General features: G+C 47.2%; 1 protein-coding gene across 2 annotated transcripts; it reads left to right on the top strand.

Moving 5' to 3' along the window:
- Positions 1-46: 46 nt before the first annotated feature.
- BNIPL (BCL2 interacting protein like) lies at positions 47-9852 on the top strand. Of its 2 annotated transcripts, XM_084866437.1 has the most exons (10): positions 47-353; positions 1379-1474; positions 1675-1739; positions 1948-2172; positions 5567-5749; positions 5882-5984; positions 6144-6275; positions 7557-7643; positions 7912-8010; positions 9067-9852. In XM_084866437.1, the coding sequence occupies exons 1-10, from the start codon at positions 310-312 to the stop codon at positions 9101-9103; spliced, it is 1071 nt and encodes a 356-aa protein (XP_084722563.1). In that variant the 5' UTR covers positions 47-309; the 3' UTR covers positions 9104-9852. The 2 variants fall into 2 exon arrangements, with proteins under 2 accessions (XP_084722563.1, XP_084722564.1); XM_084866438.1 differs by having other exon boundaries at positions 47-1482; positions 9067-9843.
- Positions 9853-9923: the final 71 nt, after the last annotated feature.

Genomic DNA, 9923 nt, shown 5'->3' with positions numbered 1-9923 from the left:
GCATACTGGAGGCAACCAATTGATACCTCTCTCTCCCTCTAAAAACATCAATTAAAAAAAGAAAAGAAAATGTACTCTCCTCCCCAAAGCCCGCCCCCACATAGGCATGGTTGTTCTTTTGGGCAAACCTGCTCATTGAGAAGGGAGGTGGCAAAACCTGTTTGAGAGTGAGGTTCCTCCCTTCCACACCTTCCTCCTCAGAGGCAAGACAACAAGAGCTGAGGCAGAGAAAGGGTAGAGAATTGGAGAGCTGGAACAACCAATTCCCTGAAGACCCAGGTGTTTACAGAAGGGGTCAGATTGGTGAAGATGGGAACTATCCAAGAGGCAGGAGAAAAGACATTGGCTCTTGGGTAAGTAAACCTTCGCTAACTTGGTTGGAAATAAAAAGTGAATACTCTTGGGACTTTCCCCACCATCCAGCTGTAGGGATTAATCTATAGAGAATTGGCTTTGGGTGGGAAATGTTGGTATGGTATGGGAACTGGTGAACAAGGAGGAGTCCAGGATAATTCCCTATTGTGTGTTTTTGTAAAGGAAGTGTATATTTTGTGTCTGATAAATATGCCCCTATTCTCTGTTGTTGTTTTTTAAGAAGAGAAAGTTTATTTTTTTAATATATTTTATTGATTTTTTACAGAGAGGAAGGGAGAGGGAGAGAGAGCTAGAAACATCGATGAGAGAGAAACATCAACCAGCTGCCTCCTGCACACCCCCCACCGGGGATGTACCCACAACCAAGGCACATGACCTTGACCAGAATTAAACCTAGGACCCTTCAGTCCACAGGCCGACGCTCTATCCACTGAGCCAAACTGGTGTCAGCTATTCTCTGTTTTCTAACCCCTATATTCCAGAATGGCTATCAGGAAAGCTGACCCAGAACTAAGTTTGGGTCCAGGTTCTCCCCAGCAGATCTCTTCCTCCTTACCTTCTTCCCCACCCCTCCACCTAGACCATGGTTTCCCCTGACCACTCCCCAGCATGGTGGAGGGAAGGCAGGCCTGCCTAGGTACCATCTTCCTGGACTTTGCCAAGTGATAGCTGGGCAGGTCTGTCGGCTTCCAGCCAGTTGTCACGTGGAATACCTCTCACCCCTACTGTGTAGGTGGAGCAGCTGCCACAGAGGTAAACACAATTAGCTTGACATCTACCCTTCCTCTGCGCCACCCCCAGCAGTAGGGGTGATCTGTTTCCAGCAAGTGGTGAAGATGGTAGAAACACCTACGAAACAAGTTCTTTTCAAGGCCTGTTCTCTGCACCTTAATTACTATGCTTAATTCCAGTGTCTCCTACCTATAATCCATCTCCCTCAGGACATTACCTAGTTTGTCTCATGATAATCTTTTTCTTCCGGGGGATGGGGGGACTATCTTAGGGTCAGGGAGAATGCAGAAGCAGCAGGACTAGGAGCATCTGTGAGACTTGGAGAATTGGAGCTGAAGGAGGAATGGCAGGATGAAGAATTCCCTAGGTGAGGAGGTGAGAGGGAGGTTGGGAGACGGAAGTGATGGTCACAAATGGAGGGCAAGAATGGAAAACTAGATCTGGAAGGGAGGGCGGGGGGAGAAGGAAAGCAGAGATGTAAAATCATGGCAGGAAGAGAGAACTGATACCTGGCTTGGTGCCTTTAGCCTATGTTTCTTCCCCCTTTTAATCTTTATTTCCCTCCAGATTGCTTTCTGAAGAGTCTGATTCTTTTGAAGATCTTGATGATCCTAAAAGAGACTCACAGGCAGGTAGGTAAATGAGAACCTAGGCCTCACGTTCTTGATTCTAATCCAGTGGAGGGTTATGCCGCCCTCATCCCTTTTCCGTTCTATTTCCCTTTTCCAAAATGCCCCGTGTTAGTCCTTCAGAATTCACCCCATATTTTCACTTCCACGTGCAAGGAATCCTAACCAGCACACACGCATCTTTATTTTTTGCCCCCCTCCCCCTACCCAGGTACCCCCAGCACTTTAGCCCTGTGTGGCCAGCGCCCCATGCGTAAACGTCTTTCTGCCCCGGAGTTACGACTGAATTTGACGAAGGGGCCTGGAGATAACGGTGCTTCTCCCATCCACTCTGTACCCACCTCTCCTGACGACAGTACTGACCTGGAAATAGATGAATTGGAGACACCTTCAGACTCCGAGAAGCTGGACAGCGGACATGAATTTGAATGGGAAGGTGAGAAAGAAACCTGAGGAACTAGCAGGTAGAAGTAGAGGCCGGTGTTAAAGCTCAGGATGGATTTAATGGGACTGGAGGTAGAACTAAGGAGGTGGGGACTGAGAGGTAAGGTCAGAAACTTAGGATGGAAAGGCAGAACCTAGAAATCCAGTGGGAGAGGAGTCCAATGAGGAGAGGTGGGGTCCTTTGTGTATCATGAAAAACTATTGGATGACTGTCAAAGGCCATCACTGAGTTAAAATTGTAGTGATCAAGATGAATAAGATCCCTACCCTCAGAGAATTACCTGTTTGGTAAGAAATAAGCATACTGTATGCACAAATAGGTGCAGTTAAAGGTTACGATCTGCATGTATTCAGGGTACAGTGTACGCAGAGAGAAAGAAAAGGTCACTTTTGCCCAAGACCTCACGGAGGAGGTGATTCTGAGCAGTTGTTTAGCATGTAATTGGAGAAGCTACTAGGACTATAGCATGACATGTTGGGAACTCAAAGGATTAAGCGTGACTGTTTAGATATTAAGGAAAACTGTTTCTTTACTCATAACACTTCTGACACGACGTGAGAGTTTTCCCCACATCGACCAATTCTCCAACTCTCCACACACGAACAGGTGTCCAGGATTCAGTTATGACACTAACTTCCCGGAGTTAGCACAGACCCCAGAGGTTAAGCCTTAAGGGCTCAGTCCCACAAGACTGTCGCCCCGCCCCCCACTTCAGACACCAGTGGCGTGTCCAGGTTGTCCCCTGTGCTCCCGACCAACTGGCTACACAAGGCCCCCTTCTCGGGTTCGATAGTTTGCCGGAATGGCTCCCTAGAACTCAGGAACACAATTTACTTGCTAGATTACAGATTTGTTATCAGAGGAACCGCCAGGAGGAAGAGATGCGTAGGACGAGGAGTGGGCAGGGGTGTGGAGCTTCCATGCCCTCTCCAGGCACACCACCCTCCTAGCACCTCCAGGTGTTAACTAACCCAGAAGCTCTTCATGCCCCTTCTTCTTCTTCTTCTTCTTTTTTTTTTTTTTGGCATTTAAAAAAATATATTTTATTGATTTTTTTTACAAAGAGGAAGGGAGAGGGATAGAGTCAGAAACATCTATCAGCTGCCTCCTGCACACCTCCTACTGGGGATGTGCCCCCAACCAAGGTACATCCCCTTGACCGGAATCGAACCCGGGACCACTCAGTCCACAGGCCAACACTCTATCCACTGAGCCCTTCATGCCCCTTCTGAGAGGCTTCCTATGGAGGCTTCGTTATGTGGACATGATTGATTAATTCACTGACCATTTGTGATTAACAACCTCTCGCTCCTCTCTCCCCTCCCCAGAGTTCCAACCCTCTAATCACATGGATGGTTCCCCTGGCAACCAGCTACTGATCCTTAGGGGCTTTCCAAAGTCACCTCATTAATATAATTCAAGCCCGTGTGTTTGAAAGGGGCTTGTTATGAATATCAAAACACCTTTTCACTTTTTTCATCAGGAGCTGTCCCAGAGTCAGGAACAAAATAACAACAACAAAATATAATATCACTCAGATATGAGTGGCTGAGAGGTGAGAGAATGACAAAAGATAGTGCTATGTGAAATAAGCAAGGTCAACTCATAGAGATCCTTGCTACCATGCTAAGGAGTTTAGATTTTTATCTGATAGGCAATGGAGGGTCATTGAATGCTTTTTAAAAAAAATATTTTTATTGATTTCAGAGAGGAAGGGAGAGAGATTGAGACAGAAACATCAATGAGAGAGAATCATTGGTTGGCTGCCTCCTGCATGCACCCTACTGGGGGACCTAGTCTGCAACTTAGGCACATGCCCTTGACCAGAATTGAACCTGGGTCCCTTCAGTCCACAGGCTGATGCTCTCTATCCACTGAGCCAAAGCGGTCAGGGCCAATGAATACTTTTCTTTTCTTTTCTTTTTTTTAATATATTTTATTCATTTTTTACACAGAGAGGAAGGGAGAGGGATAGAGAGTTAGAAACATCGATCAGGCGGCTCCTGCACACCTCCCACCGGGGATGTGCCCGCAACCAAGGTACATGCCCTTGACCGGAATCGAACCCGGGACCCTTCAGTCCGCAGGCTGATGCTCTATCCACTGAGCCAAACCGGTTTCGGCTCAATGAATACTTTTAATCAAGGGAATGACATGATCAGATTTAATTGCTCTGAAAAGATTGGAAATAACCTAAGGGCTGCCCCAGTGGGATATTAATGCTATTATGGTGCATCTATACAATGGAATACTAAGTACTAGGCAATTATTTTTTAAGATGAGGCAGCTCTTTCTATTGTCATGGAAAGATTTTGCAGAATTAGTGGGTATAGTATATTGCCGTTTCAGTAAAGAAGGTAGGGGAGAACAAAGCTTGCTTTAGTGGTGGTATAGAAGGTGGAATGGAGGAAAATAGACTAACGGCAGGGAGGCTTGTACTACAGCCAGCTAAGAAATGTTAAGAACCTGAACCAGAACAGCAGCAGAGGAAAGAATGTAATGGAGGTAGAGGAAAGAGGATCTGGAGTCCAGTTGGCTTGAGGGCTGATAGAGAAGAGTGAGTCGTGGATGATGTACATTTCCTCTCTCAGGAAGCTAGAGAGATGGGGTCATTCGCCAAGAAAGGAAATATGGGAGAGAAGGAAGAGCATGCCATTGAGTTACACTTTGTGTCTGGTGATAGGAGATGACAGAGACAGACAAAGTGGAGACATCCGGTCTAGGCATGTAGGGACATAGGTATGGAGTGAAGAGAGAAGCCTGGGTTAAAGAGGCAAATTTGGAAATCATGACCTTATTGGTAGTAACTGAAGACATGGGACTAGGTGAGCTCATCTAAGGAGAAGTGTGGAAAGAAAGAAAGAAAAAAATCTAGAAAGAAACATACTGTCAAGGGCCATTGACCTACCAGAGTGCAGGGCTGCCTCAAGACCACTGTGAGGAGAATGAGTCGCAGGAAATTGAAACCAGCAAGGGTCTGGGTGTATTGAACAAATGAGGTCTAGAGTCACGGGGGAAATTGAAGGAATGAGAAATCGGAGTAATAAACTCTAGGAATCGCCGAGACCGGTTTGGCTCAGTGGATAGAGCGTCGGCCTGCGGACTGAAAGGTTCCAGGTTCGATTCCGATCAGGGGCATGTACCTTGGTTGCGGGCACATCCCCAGCGGGGTGTGTGCAGGAAGCAGCTGATCGATCGATGATTCTCTCTCATCGATGTTTCTAACTCTCTATCCCTCTCTCTTCCTCTCTGTTAAAAATATTAAAAATAAAATAAAAATAAAAAAAAATAAAAATAAACTCTAGGAATCTGGGGAAGGTACAAGATACTGAAGGTGAAGGTGTGTATTCTGCCCTGTTGATCCTTCCCCATCCCTCTCTTGTAGATGAGCTACCCAAGACAGAGGGCCTGGGCGCCAGCGAGGCAGCTGAAAGGCTGGGCCAGGGTTGTATGTGGGATGTGGCTGGAGACGACGGCCATCGCTGGAGGGTTTTCCGGACAGGGCAGAGGGAGCAGCGAGTGGACATGACTGTCATTGAGCCCTATAAGAAAGTCCTGTCTCATGGAGGTAATGGCTAGCGTTAAGTGGAGGGGTGAGAATGGTGTCTCCTGGAATAAAATGCCTAAACTGGACTCAGTCCTCAGAGTCCCTCAACCTAACCATGTCTGTCAATTTTCAATTTTCCCATATCCTCCCCAGGTTACCATGGCGAGGGCCTCAATGCTGTCATCCTCTTTGCTTCCTGTTACCTACCCAGAAGCAGCATTCCCAACTATACTTATGTCATGGAACACTTATTCAGGTGAGATGGAAGGCCTGAAGGGCTCCAGGGTGGAGGATAGGGAGGGAAAAGAAAGAAAGAAACCCCTTCTTGATCAGGAGCTGATTGTAGAGTCTACAGTAACGTCCCTCTCATTTCCCACAACCCAAAACATACCTTCCTGTCACTGTGTCCCTCCAGGTATATGGTGGGAACTCTGGAGCTGCTGGTCGCTGACAATTACCTGCTGGTTCATCTGAATGGAGGCACTAGCAGGGCTCAGGTCCCACCTCTGAGCTGGATACGCCAGTGCTACCGGACTCTGGATCGGCGGTGAGCCTTGGACAGGGGCTCTGAGCCTATCTTACCTTCTTTCATTTTATTTTTGTTTTGTTAATCCTCACCCTTCCCCGTCTTTCCATTCTTTCTACTTCCATTTAGTTCTCCCACTTTTTTGTCCCTCTACACCCTTTCCCAAGCCTGTCTGTCTGCTGTTCTCTCTTGGGATTAGAAATGAAGTTTTATTTTATTTTATTTATTTATTTATTTATTTATTTATTTCTAATATATTTTATTAATTTTTTTACAGAGAAGAAGAGAGAGGGATAGAGAGTTAGAAACATCAATGAGAGAGAATCATCGATCAGCTGCCTCTTGCACCCCCCCTACTGGGGATGTGCCCGCAACCAAGGTACATGCCCTTGACCGAAATCAAACCTGGGACCTTTCAGTCTGCAAGTCGACGCTCTATCCACTGAGCCAATCTGGTTTCCGCAGAAATTAACTTTTAAATTTTGCCTTTGCCAATCAGCTATGTGACTTTGGATTTGTGTGTGCTGGGGTGGTGGTGCAGGGGGATTATTTGTTTGTTTTTATCAGCTCTATGGCTTTGAACAAGTCACTTAACCTTTCTGGGACTCAGTTTCTTTATTTGCAACGTGACAAAATACCTTTGCTGCTGGGTATTTGTGAAAATCAAGTAAATCAGAGTGGCATATTGCCTGGCATTTAGGCACCCTTCCATTTATTTCACTTTCCAATTCATTATCTTCTTCTGCCATCCTCCCTGTCAGATCTTTTTCCCTCCTTTGTTTCTCTCTTTTCCCCCATCTTCCATTGGCTCATCTGTCTCTTTCTTCTTCCCTCTTCTTTATTTTCTCCACACTGGCCTCTTCCACCGGGAGTTTCATAAATAGGCCTGGTCATGGAGGGATGGGGAAGGGTACCACAGTGACTTAGATGAGGGTAGGACACGGGAAGGAAATGGGGTATCAAAGATCAAGCTGAGGGATTCTGAGAGGAGAATTTCCTAAGAATGAGGAGCATGGAGGATTGAATGAGATGGCTGGCGCTGAGATTGTAATGAAAAGAATGGGGGTTAGACCCAGTTGCCAGAAAAATCTAGAAATTAGAGAAGGGAAGGAAGTTAAAGAATATAGCTTCAGCCGAAACCAGTTTGGCTCAGTGACTAGAACGTCAGTCTGTGGACTGAAAGGTCCCAGGTTCGATTCCGGTCAAGGCATGTACATATATATTTATAAAGAATATAGCTCCACCTGACCTTCAGGTATAAAGACGGAAGAAGAATTAGGGTGATCTCCTATTCTTCTTCAGGCTAAGGAAAAACCTGCGTGCCCTGGTGGTTGTCCACGCTACGTGGTATATGAAGGCATTCCTGGCACTGCTCCGGCCCTTCATCAGGTATGAGCTCTGGAGACAAGGGCCCCCTACCTTCCCCTTCTTCCTATTATTTTAAATGAGTTTATTTGAGCCAAATTGATAACATAAGCCCTAGAACAAGATCTCAGATGCTCCCCACTTCTTCCCATTTTCAAAATCAAGAACTTGCCCCATCCTGACTCTTTCTAGTCTTTTAACCACTCTCTACCTGTTCCATTTCCCATTTGTAAGCGTCTCCAGGAGCCCTCTTCCCAGTGTACAACACAAATGGTTTATTCCCTCTTTTCAGTTCCAAGTTCACAAGAAAAATTCGTTTTCTGAACAGCCTGGGAGAACTGGGCCAGCTCATCTCCTTGGATCAGGTCCACATCCCGGAAGCTGTCAGACGGTGAGTTCTGAGCTTAAGGATAGTGGTTTGGGGTGAGATGTGTAAAGCCAGTATCCATTTTCTTTTTCTTTTTTTCCTTCTTTTTAAAAAATACATATTTTTATTGATTTCAGAGAGGAAGGGAGAGAGAGATAGAAACATCAATGATGAGAGAGAATCATTGTTCTGCTGCCTCCTGCCCGCCCCCTTCTGGGGATCGAGCTCACAACCCAGGCATGTGCCCTTGACCGGAATGGAACCTGGGACCCTTCAATCCGCAGTCTGATGTTCTATCCACTGAGCCAAAACAGCTAGGGCCAGTATCCATTTTCTTAATGCCTTGGGAGAAACACAAAGGAACTAAAAACCCGAGACCGTTTTCAGATGTTTCGAAGTATCTGGGAAAGTGTGCGCATATGCAGAGAAAAAATTAAGGACACTACTGTACCCAACAAAAACAAATAAAAAGCCGTACATATAAGTGCCGAGGCAACAAGGAATAAAGGAGTAATCACAGCACAGAATTTAGAGGAGATTCAGAAATCAGAAAGGGATGTTTGTTGGCAGTACATTGGAGAGACTGTCCAGTTGGGGAGGGGTGTTAGGGAGCAAAGGAATCCTAACTAATGACCAACTCAAGCATCACCAGTCTTCACCTGGCTTTTCTCCCCAAACCAGTGAGTAAAACCCAGGTCCTGCCCTGGCCTGGTGACTTAGTTGTTTGGAGCATCATTCTGTACACCAAAAGGTTGTGGATTTGTTCCTGGTCAGGGTGTATGCAGTAGGCAGTTGATCGATGTTTCTCTCTCTCTCTCCCTCCCCCCTTCTCTCCCTCCCACTCTCTCTAAAAAATCAATTATCCTATATAATAAAGAGCTAATATGATAATTAGACCAGATGGTGGAATGACCTTCTAGAACGACCAATTGGGGGGTTAGGGGGGGGCTGCAAGGCCACTGAGGCAGCCGGTTGCCACGAGGGTTAAGCCCCTTGCACGAATTTTGTGCATCGAGCCTCTAGTGTGTGTGTGTCACACCCAGGTCCTGTTCCTGTACTACTTATTCTTCTCTCTCCTAGGCTGGACCAGGATCTCCATGACTCTGGAAGGACCTAGCGTGGACTGGACTAAAGGGCCTTAGAACCACACAAAGATAACCGTCTGCCTACACCTTTACCCCTGAACTATCTAAGCTGTTTTGTAAATCATCTCCTCGTCAACCCCAGGACCACTGCATCTTGACACCCAGCGCGCCCTTCCTCCCCAGACCTTGCCTTCGAAGCTGAGCTATGAGGTCTGGAACCTCATCTTGCTGGTGGCTTGCGCTTCAGCCAGCAGTCGGTATTTTGTATGGGCGAGTGCAAAGCTGCGGGTCCTTGTCCTGCTTTAGCCATAGAACCTGGGGCAGTCACTTCCTCTCCGTGAGTCATTTGCATCCTCTTCAAGGAAGGGGCTGAGATCTCTCTCTCCGCCTGGGGCATTCCCGCAGGCCCCCTGCCGATGGGGGGCCATGGGAAGAGCAGGGCTTCCCTGAGCACAGCCAGCCTGCCTATGGGAGCCAGGAGGGAGTCCACGGCTCCCCTTCCCCCCCGCCCACCCCCAAAAGCTTGGAGAACCGCTGTCTGCCCCTCATTCCTTCTTAGCCATGTCTGCTGCCTGGGAGCCTGGGGAGGAGTGCTTTCCAAACCTTTCTTGAGTCAGTTCCGATGTGTAGTGGTTAATAAATTGCGAGAGATTGGAGGTGTGTGCCAACCAAGTGACCTGCTCTTTCCCCGGCCCCTGACATCACAATCCATCAGTCCCCAGAGTTCTTGCTGCGGGGTTCCCTAGGATTTCCAGCTCGGCCCCTTGGGGGGAGGGACCCCGGGGAGGGGCGTGGCTTGCGCATCGGAGCCCCCTCCTCGGGCCTCGATTCTAGATTCTAACGACCTGGCGG

Source organism: Pipistrellus hanaki (genome assembly GCF_964339955.1).
Source record: "Pipistrellus hanaki genome assembly, chromosome: 18".
Lineage (NCBI taxonomy): Eukaryota > Metazoa > Chordata > Mammalia > Chiroptera > Vespertilionidae > Pipistrellus > Pipistrellus hanaki.
Note: the sequence above shows the minus strand (reverse complement) of the source record. Positions and strands in the feature narration are given on the sequence as shown.

Coding starts and splice junctions, on each gene's coding strand:
- BNIPL (XM_084866437.1), top strand. CDS start 310: ATGGGAACTATCCAAGAGGCAGGAGAAAAGACATTGGCTCTTGG. Junction 1,475..1,674: donor CAGGATGAAGAATTCCCTAG/GTGAGGAGGTGA, acceptor ATTTCCCTCCAG/ATTGCTTTCTGAAGAGTCTG. Junction 5,985..6,143: donor GTCATGGAACACTTATTCAG/GTGAGATGGAAG, acceptor GTGTCCCTCCAG/GTATATGGTGGGAACTCTGG.